Genomic DNA, 20,820 nt, shown 5'->3' on the forward strand with positions numbered 1-20,820 from the left:
CTGTAAGATGGTCTTCACTAAAAATGTGATGAGGTCGTTTCAGTTTGTAAATAATAGAGACTCACAGGCAGAGGAAGAATGCATCAAACAATTTTTATTGATTCTAAAAATAGACAACTATCAATACTGTAGTAAACTCCATTCACATAATGGATAACATTTATTTTTTTAGATTTTCTTTTGCAGGTTAAAAATTAAGAATTCTACCTTACCAATGCATAATGTTGTGATTTACCATGGCATAATGTAATATACAATAAATATACAAGTAGACGTATTTGGAGTTTCAGAACGGATGGCGGGCTGTGACTTTGTGGCAAGGGACTTGTTGGCATCCTTTGGCCTTTGATAGTGTCACAGTACAAAATTTGCAATATTACGTGGAGGGGATAGGAAAAGAGGTCCAAAAATGAATGATGTGTTTGAGAATTTATGGAGAGACAGATGAGGTTTCGGTCTTGCTGGAAACCTCAGAGCCTTCTTCGATCTTTTTGCCGAATACAGTTTCCATGATGCAGGCATTAAACTGAAATGAAATAAATGATGCTGAAGTATTAGAGTCTATTACCTATTGTTTATTTAAATGAATGGCTGTTTTTGTGTGCTGTGCGTGTACTCACCTGTTTATTCATAAAGGCGTAGATTAGGGGATTGTAAACGCAGGAGCTCTTTGAGAACAAAGCAGGGATAGCCACCAGACGGTAATCCTTGTTCGAGTCCTCTGCATATGCAAACCACAAAGCAGTGAGGGCGTAAGGGCCATAGCACAGCACGAAAGAGCCCACCATCACGACAACCATTCTTGACACTTCCTTCTCTGCCTTCTGGGTGGAAGCCGACTCGGCTTGCTGAGCTGCGACCTGCAAAATAATCAATTTCAGTTAAGAAATATTTAAGTCATTTATTTTTTTCCGTGGGAAATATCCATGTCTTAAAGAAATGTATCATTTAGCAATTTTTGCTTTTACTTCGACTTCCTTCATGTCACTTAAACCAGTATGACTTTCTTATTATATTTTGAAGACAATTTTGTTATTTTGCTAAAGGTGTTATTTTGAAACAACGTTGGCTGCCATTGACTTTTATTGTATGGACCTAAAACCACTTGGACTTAAACACAGACTTATTTCTTAAAATATCCTATTTTTAATATACATAAATCCAGAGACATATACTGGTTTTGATGATGGTGATAAAATAATGAGAGAATTTAATGTTTTGGGAGAAGTATATAATGAAATCACATAAATTAATCTTAAATATAATACATTAAATCATGATAAAATGCAGATGTAGAGAAAATTGAAAGCAATTGAAAATGTTAAGGCTGCATTTCATGAAAGCAAAACAGATATAGTAGGTGATTGATGTGTTTGCATTAGTGCATTAAAGCAAGATACCTTTCTGGCAAATATTTGCGAAAAAACAATGAAATACCACGTTAAACTTCTTGTGTACACTTGACCGGCATTGCGTCGGAGCACTTTAAAGTAAATTCATAAAGAGCAAGGATCTGAGACACTCACAGCCCGCAAGGCTCCCAAAAGCTGAGAGTATGAGAAGATGATGATGGTCATCGGCATGATAAAGCAGGTGACCAGGAGAAAATAAGTGTAGCTCTCGGAGTTGTGCTCCACACTTTTAGTGTACCAGTCAGGTCCACAGGAGGTGCCGAGACCCTCAGGGATGTATCTGTATAACATGTATAAAATTCTGTGTATTTTGCCGATATTATGATATAATCCTGCAAAATAAATATCTTTTCACCTGCTCCATCCCCAGAACGGAGGAGTGGCACAGCCAACCCCGATGAACCAGGTGATGGCTACTGCTCCAAGGGCCTGGCTTTGTCCAAATTTAAAAGTGCCGAAGGGTTTGCAGATGACCACGTATCTTTCAAAAGACAAAACAGCAAGGGACCATCCTGTCACCAGCCCTGTGAGAAGGACATCAAAAACCATGTGTCTTGTCATTTATGGAGAACAAAATGCAATCATGATAGTACATTATTTTCTCACCTGCAATTGATCCCATTGCCGACTCCATTGCACACATCGTATGTCCAAGAAAGAAATAACCACTTAGAGCGCAGACAAATACTTGGCTGACGGAAAATGTGACAAAAATAAAGCCGGCTACGGAGATATTAACCAAGATGTAATTGAGCGGCTGTCTGAGTTTCTTGTATTTCATGGTGACAAAAAGGACGATTGCGTTGAGAGGTGTTCCTGCGAAAAATACAAAGCCCATGAAAGCTGCCTGCAGGTAGAAAGCCCACTTGGGGGCAATATGGTACTGTGGGCCCTCAAAAGGACTTATTTTGCTAATATTCCCAAACTGGACAGCCCACGGATCCATGACTGTATAGCTGGGGCCTTTTACTACCCGACTATTTGCAAAATCTGAACAAAACCAGAGTTGAATAGCCTTTTATATAATCCCCCAAAGGTGGGAGACAGATGAGGATGAGAAGACAGATCATCCTCCGGCTGATCTTCCGGACATGTTGCTAGGATAATCCAGCCTGTCCATACGTATTACACACCACATGTCTTCAAGCACATACTTAGATGACATGTGTTGTTCTGATAAATCACAGTCTTTAATAAACAGGCCATTCTGTTCCAGTTTGAAAAAATTGCACAATTTGAAACATTTTCTCTAATAATTAATATGTCTGATGGGAACAGGACCGACTGTATACTACACACAATCATGGCAACACTGTTCACTTTTAAGATTAAGTAAATTGTGAAAGTCATTATTTTTTTAATATGTAACAGATCCTAGGCATATATGGAATTTATTTTTTTAGGTTATCTTGTTTGGATGTTTTGATCCTACTACTCAAACCCAATAGAAATTATCAAAATGAGGACTGTAACACCGTAATTGTCTTTACTGTTTGTTATACATGTATGTATATATATATGGAGTGATGGGGTGTCTTTAAGATAAATACAGGCATCTACGTCCTAAAACAGTAAACCTTTATCGTAACTTAGTAGGCTAAATTACACGGAAAGTAATGTAACAGGTGACTGAAAGTATTGTAAAACTGGCCCAGTTTCTTTTGCCAAACCAGCAATTTACATTTTTGGCTTGTTAAGATTCAAAGCAGGTGAAAGGCAAAGCAAATTTTAAAGGTCCCCAAGCAAAAGGATGAGCCCTAATCTGGAAACAAGATTTGTCTAAACCAATCTTTAAAAATCCTCACAAACCTTACTGTTGTAATGGAGGAATTACGTCCAAACGGACAGTTTATCTTGTTAGCAGAGACTTACATTGTGGGTCAATTTCTCTAATCTGGGGAGAGATAAAGAGGGTTAAACTGTAAATCCTATACATACAACCTCTTCTTATAGTTCTCATCTCACTTCTGTCATTTCTCCTTGAAGGCATTTCCATTTCTTTCTCTGCTTTAAACAGGTAAGTGCTGTCTTGTAGGCCGGGAATATTTTAATAACAGTTCAAATATTGTCAATAACAATTTGCTATATTTCTAATTAGTGCTTCTGTTATTTAAAAAAATATAATGTCATAAAATGTGCTGTATTTTGAAATAAAGTTTTGTGCTTTGTTTTATGTGTTGAATGATCCAGTTAATTGAAGTCTTGCTGTCAGTTGGTCAGAAGCCCGCCAGTGAGCCAGGGTTGTATTGTAACCAAGCTGTGTCTCTGAGTTGCATGGGTATGATACGACCTGGGTTACAGGAAGGTGATTGACATCCTGGACCTGAACAGTACAGAAAGAAACCATGTGCACATTTATAATCATCATATAAATAAATAAATATATAAATAGATTCAATTTGTGTAAAATGTGTTTATTGTGTTAATGTTTTGTATGTCTGCAAATAATAAATATTTTCAAAGTTGAACTATTCCATATATATTGTATTCTCTTATTTGAAATCATCTGTCTTATTTGTGTGTGTGTGTGTGTGTGTAATATGAGACACGTTTTTTCACGCAAGTGTCAAACTATTGTTTAGACAAATATTGTAAAGTAGCCTATAAGAAACTCTTAAAAGTTTAAATCATATATGGTAAACATATCTATAAAAATTGACAACTACTTAGTCTACATAGAGAGTGAAAACATGATATATTACATTTTATTAATGCAATCTACTTGTACGCTTAGTATAAGGACACATGGGGTCGCATTGCGGCCCCCTAAATAAAGGCTTATGATATTTTACTTCGAATTTGTATTAAACCAAATACATATTCAGTTACACGATGCTTGAAAATCAATCCTTTAGGTTGGTTTGGTTTCTTTTTCTGATGTTCGATTGTACAAAATGCCACAAAAACGGTGTACCCGTGGACCTATCTGAACGTCCCCACTTTGAGAACCACTGAATGACTTTTAAATGGTGTGTAGCAGTGGGTGTGTCTCCGATGACATTATTTACGTAATTCTGCCACGACGGTTTATATTAAAATCATAAACGTCAATGCGTGTTTAAACATACACACAGCTCCTCCTTACAAGTGGATATACTACCAAGAATCGCGAAACGAGCGCGCAATTATTATAAAACCCATCTGGCACGGAACGATATATCAGCCATTATAGTTCCGTCCGTCTGTTTCCACACGGACACTTTTGACGAACACACAGGAGCGCCCTGTGTCTGCTTGAGATGGCGGCTAGAACGGAGAACGCGAGGGCCGAATAAACACCCAACCTACGCGTCCACCACTTCCCGACTCGCGCAAACCGTGTTATTTACCCCGCATCCTCACCAAAACTAAGCAAATGACTACCATGGAAGGCGGGAAACCCTCCCTGCCGCTGGTTTACCAGGCCGTACAGGCGCTGTATCACGACCCGGACCCTGCCGGCAAGGAGCGCGCCTCGGTCTGGCTGGGAGAGCTGCAGAGATCGGTGCGTACACGAGCTACCCGGAACAGGCCTAATGCGCCACATTATTATTTTACAAACTATCAAAGCATTGCGATGAGCAATTCATATTATAATGTTACGTTATGGAAGTAGCGAAGCTTTTTAAGACGCCACCAGCCGCGGTGTTTAGAAGTGGTAGTGGTCACGTGTGTTTGCACTGTTATGGGGGTTTATTTAGCATCCAGTGCTAAATTCACCCGGTACGTCTGTGCTTTTATGGGTTTAGATAAGGTCTGAAGTTCAGGGTGGAATTTAGTCAGCTAACGTTACTTTAGCGGAAATAGACCATGTAAACACCGCTCATGGGCTTCGTTATACAGGCTGGTTGAATTCAGGCGTGTGCACTCAATGGCTGTGTCTCAAAATGTCGTAAAAGAATTGCATAGGTCGCATTTCGGGTTATCAAAATGCACACTGAGTCACACTTTACAGTGTCTTGTATCACTGCAAACTTGCAGTTTCCGCCTTTCTTCTTTTGGTCACTTGGTTGTTAACTTATGTTAGTTCCGCTTTAAACCCTGTCAGACCGTGTTAGGATTATACACGGAAAGAATCTGTTTATCGCGAGATTTACTGAAAACAGTGGAAAATAAATGTCCATTCATTACAATGTTAGTGCGTGTGAAAGGCTTTTTTATGCTGATGTAATTCCTCGTGGTTGTCTATTACGGCGCTTATCACATGTGTGGTTGGTTTCAGGTGGGACTGTTTGCACGATAGATGTTTATCTTTGTGTGGCACGTCTGCTCTTCATGTGTTTATTTATTTCTCTTTCCTGTTTATGCAAAATAAAACAAGTCTGACCTGATAGTCCGTGTCTAACTACGATTTCAAGGTAGTGCGTGGCATATATGTGTTTAAAGACGTAGGCTGAATTGAAAGAAAGCAACTTAGATTTGATCGATATATCGTTTCTTATTATTTATTTTCGTTATATTTAATTTACCCGGACAGCGCATTTTTAGTTAAATTCTTATCTTGTTGTGCTAAACCTCGCAGATGTACGCATGGGAGATCTCCGACCAACTCCTGCAGCTCAAGCAGGACGTGGAGTCGTGTTATTTCGCAGCCCAGACCATGAAGATGAAGATCCAGACGTCGTTCTACGAGCTTCCCCCAGAAACCCACAATGCACTGAGAGACTCGCTCCTGTCTCACATACAGAACCTCAAGGACTTGTCTCCCATCATCATCACACAGGTATCTTTCTTAGGCCTTGTCCGCAGCACTAAAGAACTTCATCAAACACAGATTTTGATGGTCTCATACATCTGGCAATAATGTCCAGATATAAGACATGCTGTGAGGGGTGTCAACACGAACTCTCAGCCCACTATTAAGAAAGCTATTAAGAATGTGACACTGTTGTTCTAATGTCGCTCTCCCTCCAGCTTGCGTTGGCAATCGCAGATCTGGCTCTTCAGATGGCCTCGTGGAAAGGCTGTGTTCACACTCTCATAGAAAAGTATGAACCAGTTCCAATGTCAACTACTTTTTTTTACTGAATAGTAGAAAGTGAAAAGTCAACTCTTATTATTTTGCTCCCTGCAGATACGGTAACGATGTGTCCTCCATGCCTTTCCTCATCGAGATTCTCACCGTCCTGCCGGAGGAGGTTCACAGCCGATCTCTAAGGATCGGGGCCAACCGACGGACGGAGATCATTGAGGATCTGGCTTATTACTCTACCACTGTGGTCGCTCTTCTGGTGCGGACTGATTCACTTTCTATCAAATTAATGCTCAGCTAGTCTGACTGAGTCACGCCCTTACGTTTAGACATGTTCTTTGCACGATGCAGTTCTCATCATGAGTAATCATTCCAACCATGCAAATATTTATGAGCTGTCTTGATGTTTCGATTGTGCTGAAAAATGCAAATGAATGCTGATTATTATGTAATCATGACTGTTGTTGTTCTGCCGACCAGGTGACGTGCACAGAGAAGTCCGGGAACAATGAGAAGATGCTCATCAAGGTGTTCCGATGTTTGGGAAGCTGGTTTAATTTAGGAGTGTTGGACAACAATTTCATTGCCAGCAATCAGCTGCTGATGATATTGTTTCAAGTGCTGGTAAGATCCTAAAGAAATGTAAACTCCAAGTCTATCAATAAAGAATAAGATTTAAAGGAATAGTTCACCCAGGACTGGCAATCCATATTTGCCCAGGAATGAAGACTTTAATGTCTATTCAATGTGATTTTTAAATTGAAGAAGTCAATTTTATGTTTTGTTTCCAAATCACTGAACATAATCCTGTCTTTGGCTTACACTCCAAAGCTATTCATTTTCTCAAACAACCTTTCCTGCTTCGTTGCAGCAGAGAGATGAGACATCCACGAACCTCCACGAGGCGGTGTCCGACTGCGTGTGTTCTGCGCTGTACGCGATTGAGAACGTGACCACCAACATGCCTCTCGCCTTGCAGCTCTTCCAGGGGGTCCTCACTCTAGAAACGGCATACCACATGGCTGTAGCCCGAGAGGACCTTGACAAGTATGTGACACACAGTTTATTTTTGATGTACGCAAGATCTGCACATGTCAAACATGGCGGCTCTGTGCCAAAACCATGTGAGCTGTCTTGGTGTATTGCCTACGGAGGCAGGTACCTTTTAAGGCAGCGTCCTAATTTAAATACAAGGGAACGTTTTTTAACCTCTGAGGTTTTCCTAGTGCATTAGGGTATTGATTTTTTGTAACATGGAATGTTTCAAGATCCCTGATAAATTGGCCAACCTTGCGGTTTGTAACAGCCTTAATATATTGTAAGGGTGCCTGTGATGTCGCCTTGACAGATAAATTTTGCTTGACAGAAGCTTGTAATTTACGTTTATTGCAATTTATTGTAATCTGCATTAATGAATCGCCATCTGCCACAGGGTGCTAAATTACTGCCGGATTTTTACCGAACTTTGCGAGACGTTTTTGGAGATGACGGTAAGGACTCCTGGGCAGGGCATGGGAGATCTTCGCACCCTGGAGCTGCTGCTCATTTGCGCAGGACATCCCCAGTATGAGGCAAGTGTGAATTCCGCCACATTCACGCATGTATTTAAATGCATGCATCTCAAACGGGAAGTGACTGGTCTATATAATATGCAGAGCTATTCACAAATGTTGATAACGTCGTTTGGGCTTCATCAGGTGGTTGAGATCTCATTCAACTTTTGGTATCGTCTGGGAGAGCACCTTTATAAGACGAACGACCCGGGGCTTCACAGAGTGTTCAGGCCGTACATACAGAGACTGCTGCACAGCCTCGCTCGCCACTGCCAGCTCGACCCAGATCATGTGAGTTTACTCGTCTTTTTGTGTCTTTCTTTCTAAATACGAAAAGATTCTTTTGAACCAGATTTTTTGTGAACATGTCTTAAAGGGATAGTTCCCCCCCAAAATACAATTTCTGTCTTCATTTATTCGCCTTTAAGTTCCAAATCTGTATACATTTCTTTGTTCTGATGAACACAGAGAAAGATATTTGGAAAATACTTGGACCCCAATGACTCCCATAGTAGGGAAAAACGACTTGATATATATTTTTTCTGTTGAATACAAAGAAAATAGTTTGATGAATGTAGTAAAGCAAACAGTTCTGGGGCACTTTTGACTACCGTTGTCATTTTTCCTACCATGGGACAAGAACTGCACAAGCACTCGTCCAAATATATTTCTCTGTGTTCAACCAATAAAATAAATGTTTACAGCTTTGGAACAACTAAAGTGAGTCGTTCATGACAGAATTTACATTTTTAGGTGAATTATCCCTTTAAATGGATAATGTCACCCAGTTTTATTGCACTTTTCTGGGTGTTGCCTGGCTGTGTATGTCATTTGACTGTTTGGTTTTCTTATACAGGAAGGGGTCCCAGAGGACACTGATGATTTCGGGGAGTTCAGGATGAGAGTGTCAGATCTTGTTAAAGATGTCATTTTCCTTGTAGGCTCTATGGAGTGTTTCTCACAGGTAGTGTTTCAATGGGTACGAATGGAAACAGGAAGTAAAAGTTTGGGGATAAGACCCTGAGTAGTATGATTTAGTAAAAAAATTAAGCTTGCCGTAAAGTCAAAACTCTATTCTTGACTTTAAATGTTGTGTTTTTGTGATTAAATGTATGTGTGTTTTCTTTTGTCAGCTATATTCAACTCTAAGGGAGGGAAACCCACCATGGGAAGTAACTGAGGCTGTTCTGTTTATAATGGCTTCTATAGCCAAAAGTGTAGATCCGTGAGTATTTTCTGTCATGATTTTTTTCTTTTATGAACATAGTTTCCTACAGCAATACATTTAAATTGTAGGTGCACTGTCCCTTTAAAATGTTTCGATGAGTTATTTGAAGTTATTACACTCTGAGAAATGCATTTCTGTTCTGCACATGGCATTCATTATAACTCTGTAATGTCTCCCTCTGCTGTTTGACAGTGAGAATAACCCCACTCTGGCAGAAGTGCTGGAGCAGATTGTGATGCTTCCTGAGAGTGTCCACATTGCTGTGCGCTACACCAGCATCGAGCTGGTCGGGGAGATGAGCGAAGTGATTGACCGGAACCCTTGCATGCTGGGTAGGTCTTTAGGAAGAGAACTGTTATTTATGGTGGTCTTCTTTACAGGACGTTGGGCGTGCTTGCAAATTATTTGTGTATTACACAATTGTTGTGTCTTGTGGATTTCTGATGTCTGTGTTTGTCCGGCAGATCCTGTTTTGAACTATCTGATGAAGGGGTTGAGGGAAAAGCCGTTGGCATCTGTGGCAGCTAAAGCCATTCACAACATCTGCTCGGTGTGTCGAGACCACATGGCGCAACATTTCCAGGGTCTGCTCGATATCGCCCGCTCCCTCGATTCATTTGCCCTGTCTACGGAAGCCGCCGTTGGCCTTCTGAAAGGTGCGACACCCATCTACACTACAGGGATCTGTATATGCTTATTGTGTCATGCTAACATTTAGTATAACAGTACACTCATGGGCAGCATATTGCTTTTAAACAACAGTCCTGTAAAGGAAATTGATGTTGAGAGAGCTACATTTTAGACATTATGTTGACTTGTTCAACAATCCTGACCAGTCCTATAGGGCAACATGCAAGTGTTTTGATAAAACCTACAAATGCCTTGCCTACAATTTTCTTCTCACATTAAACTGGTTTAGAAGGAAGTATTTTATGGTTGAGCCAAAATACACACCTTTCCTTAAACGTTCTAGCATTTTCTTTTGATCTTAGTCATGCTCTTGTTGTATGACTGGTTTGGTTTAAGTGGTACGATTGGTTTGTCTCAGGCACAGCACTGGTGTTGGCCCGTCTCCCCTTGGAGAGGATCGCAGAATGTCTCAATGATCTGTGTGCCGTTCAGGTTATGGCACTGAAAAAGGTTAGAAACACCTAATTCACTTTTTGGCTGCATACGTTACTGTGTTGAACTTGATAAAGAAGGTGTTGTCTGTGTCTAGCTCCTTGCTCAGGACTCAAGCAGTGGAAAGTTATCAGACCCCACTGTGTGGCTGGACAGACTGGCAGTTATTTTCAGGTTAGGCCCATAATCCCATCAACAATGACATTTAGTTGTGTCGTTTTGCGTATATGCATATTTGCATATATGGAGTGATTTGGCAAGTCACTGTTACTATTGTTTGTACTTAAGATTTTTGGACAAACTATAACTCTTGAGTACTCGTATCTCAAGCTGTGTGACATGCGGGCGTTCATTTTTAAATACTGATACTTTTAGGCCTGATAAACGGACCCTTAAAAAGTCATTATAAAGTTGTTAGGTTAAGTGTGTAACAAATACCTTATTCATTTTTTTGTAATTTTGTCCCTATTAGACACACAAACCCCATAGTAGAAAACGGACAGACGCACCCTTGCCAGAAGGTCATCCAGGAGGTATGCTCACCTGTACTGTTATTGATAGGCAACTTTTTTTTGTTTCAGTTCTCACCTGATCTTCATCTTTGTGTTGCATCTAGATTTGGCCGGTGATGTCGGAAACGTTGAACGCACACCGGGGCGATAATCGGATTGTGGAGCGCTGCTGTCGTTGCTTGAGGTTTGCAGTGCGTTGCGTTGGAAAAGGCTCCGCCTCCCTCTTACAGCCTCTTGTGACTCAGGTGTGCAAGCTTTTATAATCTCACACGTGTACATTACTTTAAAGTTCAATTCTATGGGTCCCTAAACATTTCAAGAGCTGGTGGAGGTTTTGAAAGTTGTCTCTCCGTTTCAGATGGTCAGCGTTTATCAGGTGTACCCTCACTCCTGTTTCCTGTACTTGGGTAGCATCTTAGTGGATGAGTATGGCATGGAGGAAGGATGTAGGCAAGGCCTTTTGGATATGCTACAGGTAACTCACACGCCCGCAAAAACATTATACTCTAAGATGGGATAAAGTAAATATTAAATGTAAATTTGTTTGAGAAAAATTTATGATTCAGAATTTAAAAGTTCAATGATCAAAAACTAAATACAAAGTGGTTTCAGTTTTTTTGCTATACTTTTTTATTTGTTTTTCATCATATTTTTTATAACCTGTTGTAGGCTCTCTGCATGCCCACCTTCCAGCTGTTAGAGCAGCCTAATGGACTACGCAATCATCCCGACACAGTGGACGACCTGTTTAGACTCGCCACCAGGTACTGACTCGGTTAGAATGGAATCCGATTTTTAACCCAGTTGTGATGTGATGAAGATAACCCTGTTCTCTCACTCTCAGGTTCGTCCAGCGCAGTCCAGTCACGTTGCTAGGCAGCAGTATTATCATCCACATCATCCAGTGTGCCATCGCCGCCACCACACTGGACCACCGAGATGCCAACTGCAGCGTCATGAAGTTCATCCGGGACCTTATTCACACAGGGGTCACGAATGATGTGAGTGGTGACATAACTTTGCTTGTTTAACACTTCTAATTGGTCAGTTTTGCTTGGGTAACTTATTCAGTCTTATTTTCTTGCATTGCAGCACGAGGATGACTTTGAGTTGCGGAAGCGTCTGATTGGTCAGGCCATGGAGCAGCACGGACAACAGCTGGTCACTCAGCTGATCAACACCTGCTGTTTCTGTCTGCCACCTTACACCCTGCCCGACGTGGCTGAAGTCCTCTGGGAGATCATGGTCTTTGATCGACCAGTAAGTTAACATTATTACAGTACGAAAATGATATATTTGAGCTGGTTTGTTAAAAAACATGGGTATCAATGTCTTCTTGACCTGTCTGGTTCTTAGTTGTGACGTGTTGTGACATTTCCTCAATGTCTTTGTTTTGTAGACATTTTGCCGCTGGCTGGAGGCTGCACTGAAGGGTCTCCCTAAAGAAACAGCTGGGGGCGCTATATCAGTCACACATAAGCAGCTCACTGACTTCCATAAGCAGGTCACAAGGTGAGTTTGTCTATACCTGCATTCACTTTAGCTTTTTAAAACATGTCTTTTGAGGTATTACGCATCCAAATTAGTCTCGGCAAGTCTGAACAAGTACCAATAACCAGTCGTCCAGGAGCTCGAAGCATCTCATACTCCTGCGCCCGAGCGGATGCCTAGACAAGCCTCGACCTGAGAAATGTACAGATGCCTGATACATTTGCTGCGACATGAGTCACAACCATCAAACCTGTGACTGATGCAACGCTGTCGTTACTCGCCCATGTTCAAGGCTTATTTGGAAATAGATGTGCAAATAGTGTTTCGTTATTCTAAATCGTCACATTGCTTGTTTGATGTCTTTGTTAACCCTCATCTCAATTTTCTCTGTGTTCCCATCTTATCTATCCGTCTCGCACGTTCAGTGCAGAGGAATGTAAACAGGTTTGCTGGGCGATAAGAGAGTTCACACGACTGTACCGATAGCTGTCTTATGTCTACTGATGCTGCAAGGCCAGGTGAGAGGCTTCTGTGGATCACAATAAATTACAATAAATGTCCATCAAAATGACTTTAGTGAATAACAGATTTTAAGCAGCAATCATTAAAATTTAAGGCCAATATATTTATTTAATTATTTGTGTTTAACGCCCAAATACTGCATAACGTTATATAAATGTAATAAAGTTGTGACTTTAATACATTAGATAAAATTTGTTTGAACCGAAATGCCGTTAAAAATATATATATATATAGTCTGTTTAATTTCTCAATTGTTTTTCCTACAGGTCGGATTTTTTGTTTTACGAGCATTCGGAAGAAGAGGCAAAGGGGGAGCCATGTTGACCACTGTTGAGAAACTAAAGGGAACTCTTGCATGAAGGATTTGGGGGCCTTGGCACCGTGGAAAGCCAACCAATCGGATCGGAGCTCTGGAGCGGCAGGGTTTCAGGAAATTGCCTAGCGGGTGTCAAAAGACAGAAGCCCCATCCCTCCCTTTCCCCTCGAGAAGACACTGATGCCAGCCTAAAGCAAGAGAGAGGGTGGGTTACGGAAGGGACGATGTTCTGGGGGGGACCAAGTTTGGGACATTAAAGCGTTTACACCCATTTCAAAACGTGAATGAAGTCTGCATCAGTCAGATTTTGGTGGGATCCATCGGAAGAGACAAAGTAAGGATGTGCCTGGTTGCAAATCATAATGCATCGTTAAAAAAAGAGACTTGTATGTTTTTAAAAACAAATGGAGATTTATTTTCATGGACGTGTGTTTAGAGATGGCTTTGCTGTCAGTGCCATAAAAATGATTACCAAATGATTGTCACAAGCAGCAAGAGCCTGCGGGACATTTCAAAGGGAGAATCCCGGTCGAGTTGGCGTCACCTTTGACCTTTTTAAAGTTGGCTGGAGTTTTATTCGTACAGGTTATGCTGTAAAATACGGAGTGGACTGGCAGGTGCTTTTTTTTTTTGTTCTTTCACCATCGTGGCACATGGCATCGTAGAGACGCTGAAATCCTCTTCCGAGCGTGTGCGGCGGCCATTGTGCAAACAAATAAATCAAACATTGTGAGGAACGAACAAACCTGTTGTCTCGAGTATCATTTCTGTTTGGATGTAGTTGTGTGGATGAGAACAGATTTGTACTCTCAGAACCTGTTTGACCGGGTTTCATTTTAAGAAAGTTACACGGGCCCTTCAGGTCTGGTTTTTCTGAGTCACAGGGTAAATGGAACCCTCCTCTATTGTTTGTCCTCGCTGAGGTTTTGCGAAGGCTCTGCTAACCGTGCTTCTCACAATAACTTGTATAATCCCTCAGGTAACCTCCCTTTACCCTTCCAATTTTGCTGATTGAACTTAAACACTTGACACAACTTATTTAGGGTCACGCTACCGTGTTGTCTTTTAGTAGACGCCCATACAGCAGTGTACGTTGTGACACATTCACAGCACATAAAGTCAATGAATCATACAGTGGAAAGCTGACATCATGCCAACAACCTTTTGAAATACTGCAATGGTATTTATTGAAACATTTAAAAAACTTTACATCAAAAAAAAGAAAACGTTCACGTAGGAATATTCATGGATCCTCACAGAGAAAAAATGTCAGAGACATCCAATGGAATTGCTTTTGGCTATGTTTTTAAGCAAGGCAGCAAGTAGGGCACCTATATATATATATATTCCAAAGGACCTCCAGACATGTTCATGGACTGAAGTAGGTTCCTCTTTCAATAGAGAAGTGCTTAGCAATGTCGACTTCTGGGTGAAGCACAGGTTAGTGGATATTCTGAGTCCAAGTGGCTTGAGCGTTTTGACTCTGCAACAGTCTGTGGAGCTCTTTAAATTGCTCCACTGTCTGGTCTTTCAAGTCGGGGTTGGAAATCTGCAACCTAATGCTGTCTGTAGACCACGAGAGCTCGCCGGAGAACATCTCTGTTAGGATTCTTGCTACAACTGGAACGACCTAGAAACAAAAATACATGGCCTTATTAAAAGGTAAATTAAGGATTAATATGTTAAATCGAGGGTTTAAAATGTTTACCATCACAATCTATGGTAGATTTGAACAAATTGTAATGAGTAGTTACTGCCTTAGATGCTGATTGGCCAATACAGTTTTTCGGCGGTGCTAAAATCTATGGTAACGGCTGTAACAAGAAACACCTGTTCACCTGACAGTTGTGTATATCAATGCATGTCAACAATAGAATCTGTCACCATCAGATTGCATGTCGGGCACTTTATGTTCTTACTAAATTTCATGAAATAACCAAAACTTTTAAGAGGCACTCAAGCTTGTACAAGACATGCATTTTATCAGTGTTTATAGTCCCTGGGATTGGGCCCTGACCTTGCTGTTGCAAGCACCATGTTCTACCAATGAATACAGGATCTAATACCATATTGCTTAAAAAATTAACTAATTAACATTTCGATTTAGATGTATATTAGTTTATCCTTTCATGTCCAAAATAAAACCAATAAACGCAAGTCTTTTCTCCATACCTGGACAATAATGAGCTTCTTCTCCTTTGGTTTCCTGTCCGGCCAGTCTTCTCCAAAGCAAAAGAAAATCTCAAAAGGAGGAGGAGTGGGCGTCTCTCCCTTTTGATACAGGATAAGATCTACAGAGCCATTACAAATAATACATTATTACAGGATGCTAGATCAATCAAGCCAAGATCCTACTTTTGTAATTTAATAGTTGTCTCTTACATTTGTTAATGGGATAATTCACAAAAAAAATATTTACCATGTCATCCCAATCCTGTATAACTATCTTCTTGCAAAGCACAAAAAGATATTTTGAAGAACGTTGATAACCAAAATCAAAACCACATTTCTCAAAATATCTTCTATTGTGTTCCACAGCAGAAAGTCGTATTTAGGTTTTGAATGACGTATGGGTAAATAAACAGAACTTTTATTTTTGAGTGAACTGTCCCTTTAAGGCCTGTTCACACCTCTTGGACCACAACTTTAACCTATAAAAGCGTTTTTTTTCCAGCAGCTGAACGACAAAACATTCGCAATCCATCGAAATGTAAATGTTATGCACCTTTGAAATGTCAAACTGCAGAATAAACTGCGTAGAAGTTATCTTTCTAGTTATCATCATTGGTGTGAACATTGCTTTCCTCTATACTTTAATACAGAGGAACTACAATCTGATACCATCTTATCTCTCACCCTGGAGGAAGTTGTTCAGGCTGAACACCCTAATCTTCTTTTCTCGTTCTATCGGATTGGGCGGTCCCTGCTCGAGCACACCCGGCCCGGACCAGAACACTTTACACTGACACAACCTGATGGCGTAAATGTCCTGTCCTCTGATCTCCAAAATCAGCCCTCGATCCATCACGTCCAGCAAGTGATCGGTGTAAAACCTCTGCTTCTCGTTCTGGACCTCGGCCGTTCCGGGAAACAGAACCTGATGCAGCGTGACCGGGCCGAACAGTTCCACCTGCTCCGGTGTTGGTGCCAGGTTACCGTAGTAAAGTCTACAACCTTGAGGGTTACTAACAGTTAGGGAACCGGTCGTCCGTCCCCTGTATTGGAACTTGAGGTCGAGATCCGTTACTGTTGACGGGGAACAGATGAAAAAACACAGGATTAATAACAAATTACGGCAACAACAGACATTTCCACACCGCTGTGGTTTGCATTAGTCAGAAGTGAGGATAATGTTAATTGAAGCTTTAGTGGTTATGTACACACCTTCTGCCGTGTCATTTCACTTTAGCATTACACAAAAACACGTGATGTGACCAAGTTGTTTATGAGCATTATGAATGTCTTCATCGCAGCTAAACTGCACCATAAATCTCGCATGCAATAATATGAAAATCTTACAGGGCAGCATGTGAGGACTGCTCAGCAATTCAGAGATGCAGGGATGGATCTGGTTTTCTACTTGGGCTGGCACCTCTTGCATCGGGGTGTCCACTATAGCCTGTGGGCCAACAGAATGCGTGACCACATCTTGAAGGGCAGGTGGAGGTATAATTCCAGAACCCATTCCCAGACCGTTCGGATGTCCGCCCCCGTGGATGGGATAAGACACTTGCTCCACTTTGATCGGACCGCGACTGGTAAAATCAGGAGGAACGGGCTGGGTAAGATGTGATGTCATGGGGCCACCTCCATTAGGGTTGTTATGGACAACTTCTAAGAGGTTGATTGGAGGGTTATGATGGGTGGGATTAAAGCCATCGCTGATAGAAGTAAAAGGAGCGTCGACTCTGGGAGGGTACGCTGGGTAGCTTGGAGGTTCGCCGGCTCTAGGGTCTGTTGATAAATTGTTTGACATTTTATCGATTTTGTTGTATTAAACGGTTCAAGAACTGACGACATAAACCAGAAAATGTAAACAAGTTTAGAAATACCAAAGTGATTTGAAGAAGTCTTACCAATGGTGAGGTTGATGAAATTTGTCAGCTGAAATGAAAAGGGAATTGTTTAACTATACAGTAAAGACAGCAGTGAAGAACGAGTTTTGAATGTATTTCTATGAATTAAGTATTCTTCATCAAGTCTATCTTAATATGCACTTACCTCTTCCTCCTCCTCATCTCCTCCTGCATCTAAAAGTCAACAAAAGAATGATATATCGGCTCATTTCTCACACTCCACTGAAATAGTTTGACAAATATGTCTTTCATAATGTATTTTTAATAGTGTCAGTACAACAATAAGAAAATTGGCTCCCTACAGTTTTGTACTAAATTTGCTGTTTGTTTTCAAACACGAAGCTTTGATTTTAGTGTCGGTCAGTTTTACAGCTGTTTGCATTTTTACCTCCATTGACTGACTGGTCGCACACCTCGTAGATCTTATAGGGCTGCACAGGGGTGTCTTTAGTGCCGTCATACTGAAGTCTGAACTCCCGGCTTTTGTTAAGGGCACACCGGAGGTTGGCCTTCCATTTGGCTGGATCTGGTCCGTCCACTCCCTCCTGGTATTTGCCTGTCTCCAGAGCCCAAGCCTGCAGAGACCACAATGAATACGGGTGTTAATTTCCTTGATATCAACGGTGTGGGAATGCTTATTTCCAGTTTTAATATTTCAACACAGGACTTGTTCCTTTTTCTTATAGTAAGCTTGTTTAACCATGAATTAGTTATCACTGCAGGTGGTCTTAGGGGGAGGGACCTTGTCGCCATAGAGAGCTTTTGACTGGGCAGTGCGGGAATGGGTCACCAATATTTATGTTCTTTTTTGTTACTTGCTCTTCTTTACATTTTAAACTCGTATATCTGCTAAAATAGATGACCACAGAGACTTAACATCAGTGCTTCCTCGAACATGAAAAATATTTGCAGTAGTAGAGTCAAGTGGAACTGAAACTCGGTCCAATTTTAGTTCTCTGAAGTAAGGTGTTCTCCAACATATTGCTTAAACCTTTAAAGATTTAACTTGAGTATGTTGTGCAACATGTGTTGACAGTTTTAACTTCCGTAGAAGACTCATCAAGCAAGAGATCTATCGTTTAAATTCACTCTTTTCTTTCATAGTTATAAATAAATACCGAGGAGTGAAACTACAAGGTGTTTTAGCGTCTTTACATTTTGGTCTCTCATTTATTGGGTGTCTTGGGGCAGATCGGGTAAAGCAGTAGAAATATGGAGGGCTTTTGGCAAAGTAAAATGGTTAGGAGAAAATGATCTAGAGCTGATTTCACATCTCCAGGTTTTTACTTCAAAATCCCCCTACTAGTTTCTAAAACACCACGGGTGTTGCCAAAGTACTGGTTTGGTTTCAGTGCAAAACATCTGTAGTATCATTATTCACCTTAAAAATAGTGTTCTCCTCTTCCAGGGTTGGCATGTGACGTGTGGCATGTCTCCACGGGATCCGGAACAGCCTGCGCTCTTGACTGAGCCAGTGCAACCCTGGGTACTTTCCACTGTTTATCTGGAGGAGCAAAGATTGTTTACTTTACAAATGTCTGAAATGATCTTCCTCTTTTATATTTCCCTCCATCTAAAATGATATAGTCTAAATGTTCTTGAGAATCACAGTTTACCTGTGCCAGCAGCCATGGCTTCAGACGAATCCTCCGTGGTTGACAACTCATGGTGCCGGAAAAGGGTCCGAAGAAGGACGATGGTGTAAGCTGTTCTTTTGGTCAGTTGTCGTTCTTTAAGTGTGAGCTGTTCCTGCAAGTCACAATAATGTCATAATGTTAAATGATATTCTGATTATTAAGATTAGAAACACGAGTTCGTAAGACAGAAAGACGCCGTTATAGGCTACGACAGTTCAGAGAATGCCTGATAAAAGTATCCTCCACCGAATTTCAGGCCAAAAGGTTAAAGAAATCTTGAGGACAAAAGCAGTTCTATGATAAATGTGACACGACTTGGGCCCTCGGGCCTTTGCCAAGTCTTCAAATCTCTGCTATCAAAGCAGGTGCTGGTGGGAAAATAGAAAGTATGCAGGTATTCAGTTTAAAAGGCTTAGGAGCGAGGAGGTCATGTTACATCTGTAAATAAAACGACAACATGACGAAGCACAATGACAGCCGAATGCGAACGCACCATTATACCTGATCTTTCCTGCTGAGAACAATACAAATTCGAATGGTTTCCAATATAAATACCATCAGCGGTTTTAAACTAAAACTATAAGAATTCCTTTATCTAGTGTTTTATTTAGGCTTACTCCAGTAGGATGTACTATTGGATAGCATCACAACAAAGCAACTCCACAAATTATTTGTTTCCATTAAAACAATTACAACTCCTATTATAGACATTAAATCCATTAGAAATACTGTGATTGTATCTATAGTGTTCTTTAGCAGGAAGATATTTTAGCCAGGGTGTTTCCATGAACTAATCAGACTATGCAGAAATTAAAAGGGGCTGTGAAACTGTAAGGTATAGTTCTTCTTCCTAAGTATAGTCATGTGACCTAAATTTCCTAAAGTACATGAAGTTGTTTATTATTATTATTTCTTAACAAGAAAATACAAAACAACACGAAACATCGTAATAACATCCGAATGGAAGCATAACAAAAATCAACAAAATAAAACATAAATTAGTAAACAAATTCGCGTGAACAAATAATAATATTATTAAATAAAATAAAATAGGCAAAAGTGCTTTAAATTTCTGAATCAGAAGCAAGGTTGAGCTTAAGGAAGTTCTGCATTAAATACTACCAAATTCTTTCATTCTGGATTGATAAAAGGAACAATGGAAACCAAATGCTATGTCACGTTGATTTGGTGCCAAGTTGAAGTAGGCGGGATTCTTAATAATAAATCTGTTTGCTGACCTCTAGTTCGGTTCCTTTAAAGTCTTAAATGAGGAATTTGCTGTATATAAAGCGCGGGACCTATTAGGGTTTACAGACACAAAACACGTCACTTGAAACATTTAAATATCTACTAAAGGGATTAAAACAAGGCAACATAATAATGTAAATATTTACTCAATCATCATTTCCTTAAGAATTGCAATCCTGCACGGTCGCCCCAATTGCACGCCAAAAGTGTACCTGTCCATTAATAACATACGCACGTTGTTACAATAACAATATGTTATACATTGTTACAATACATGAGGCACCTAAACTATGACCTCGATATCTACCGAGATTGTGAGTTTTGTAACAGGTGCAAACTGATTAAATAACCGGAAAGCGCTCACCTGCAATGAAAAGAACCTTCAGTCTTGAGAAGTTCGCGTATCTTTCTTGAGAACTTGAGCTCGAGAACGACTCCTTCAAAGCAGCATAACCAGAGAAATTCAGATGAGGATACAATCAATATCTAAAGCCCGTGGACAGGACCGATCACCGGGCGAGCTCTCACATAACCATGTTGTTTTTGACTTGACTGGCAGAAGACGACACAAGACGTATTTGCAGAAGTAGAACAGGTACCACCCTTCCGGATGACAGGGGCCAATGTAAACGGAAGTGGTGTGTTTCATTTTACAGAAAAACACAGTGAAGCGCTCTGTCAATGTTGTAGCCTGTTCCAATGAAAATAAGACACAGTTTATAGAGCACTTTATAGTTCAGTCTTGCGTTTTG

General features: G+C 40.6%; 3 protein-coding genes across 3 annotated transcripts; 1 reads left to right on the forward strand and 2 right to left on the reverse strand.

Annotated features, from left to right (window-relative positions):
* Positions 1-65: 65 nt before the first annotated feature.
* Positions 66-2,358, reverse strand: opn1sw1 (opsin 1 (cone pigments), short-wave-sensitive 1). The gene is made up of 5 exons (XM_056747538.1): positions 2,019-2,358; positions 1,768-1,936; positions 1,527-1,692; positions 621-860; positions 66-526 (listed from the first exon to the last, which is right to left on the reverse strand). The coding sequence occupies exons 1-5, from the start codon at positions 2,356-2,358 to the stop codon at positions 431-433; spliced, it is 1,011 nt and encodes a 336-aa protein (XP_056603516.1). The 3' UTR covers positions 66-430.
* Positions 2,359-4,589: 2,231 nt separating this feature from the next.
* tnpo3 (transportin 3) lies at positions 4,590-13,861 on the forward strand. Its single transcript, XM_056747529.1, has 23 exons — positions 4,590-4,896; positions 5,914-6,114; positions 6,306-6,379; positions 6,466-6,622; positions 6,844-6,987; positions 7,235-7,410; positions 7,796-7,934; positions 8,061-8,207; positions 8,773-8,880; positions 9,050-9,141; positions 9,337-9,476; positions 9,609-9,800; positions 10,193-10,284; positions 10,364-10,440; positions 10,739-10,799; positions 10,883-11,023; positions 11,137-11,253; positions 11,448-11,542; positions 11,623-11,779; positions 11,871-12,038; positions 12,178-12,290; positions 12,695-12,787; positions 13,058-13,861. The coding sequence occupies exons 1-22, from the start codon at positions 4,768-4,770 to the stop codon at positions 12,753-12,755; spliced, it is 2,781 nt and encodes a 926-aa protein (XP_056603507.1). The 5' UTR covers positions 4,590-4,767; the 3' UTR covers positions 12,756-12,787; positions 13,058-13,861.
* A 259-nt stretch (positions 13,862-14,120) lies between these two features.
* irf5 (interferon regulatory factor 5) lies at positions 14,121-20,685 on the reverse strand. Its single transcript, XM_056747537.1, has 10 exons — positions 20,433-20,685; positions 18,800-18,932; positions 18,565-18,687; positions 17,572-17,758; positions 17,329-17,357; positions 17,184-17,211; positions 16,627-17,061; positions 15,964-16,353; positions 15,280-15,398; positions 14,121-14,737 (listed from the first exon to the last, which is right to left on the reverse strand). Exons 2-10 carry the CDS (start codon positions 18,848-18,850, stop codon positions 14,549-14,551), a joined length of 1,551 nt encoding a protein of 516 aa, XP_056603515.1. The 5' UTR covers positions 18,851-18,932; positions 20,433-20,685; the 3' UTR covers positions 14,121-14,548.
* Between the last annotated feature and the right edge of the window lie 135 nt (positions 20,686-20,820).

The sequence above is a fragment of the Triplophysa dalaica genome, chromosome 5, assembly GCF_015846415.1.
Source record: "Triplophysa dalaica isolate WHDGS20190420 chromosome 5, ASM1584641v1, whole genome shotgun sequence".
Classification (NCBI taxonomy): Eukaryota; Metazoa; Chordata; class Actinopteri; order Cypriniformes; family Nemacheilidae; genus Triplophysa; species Triplophysa dalaica.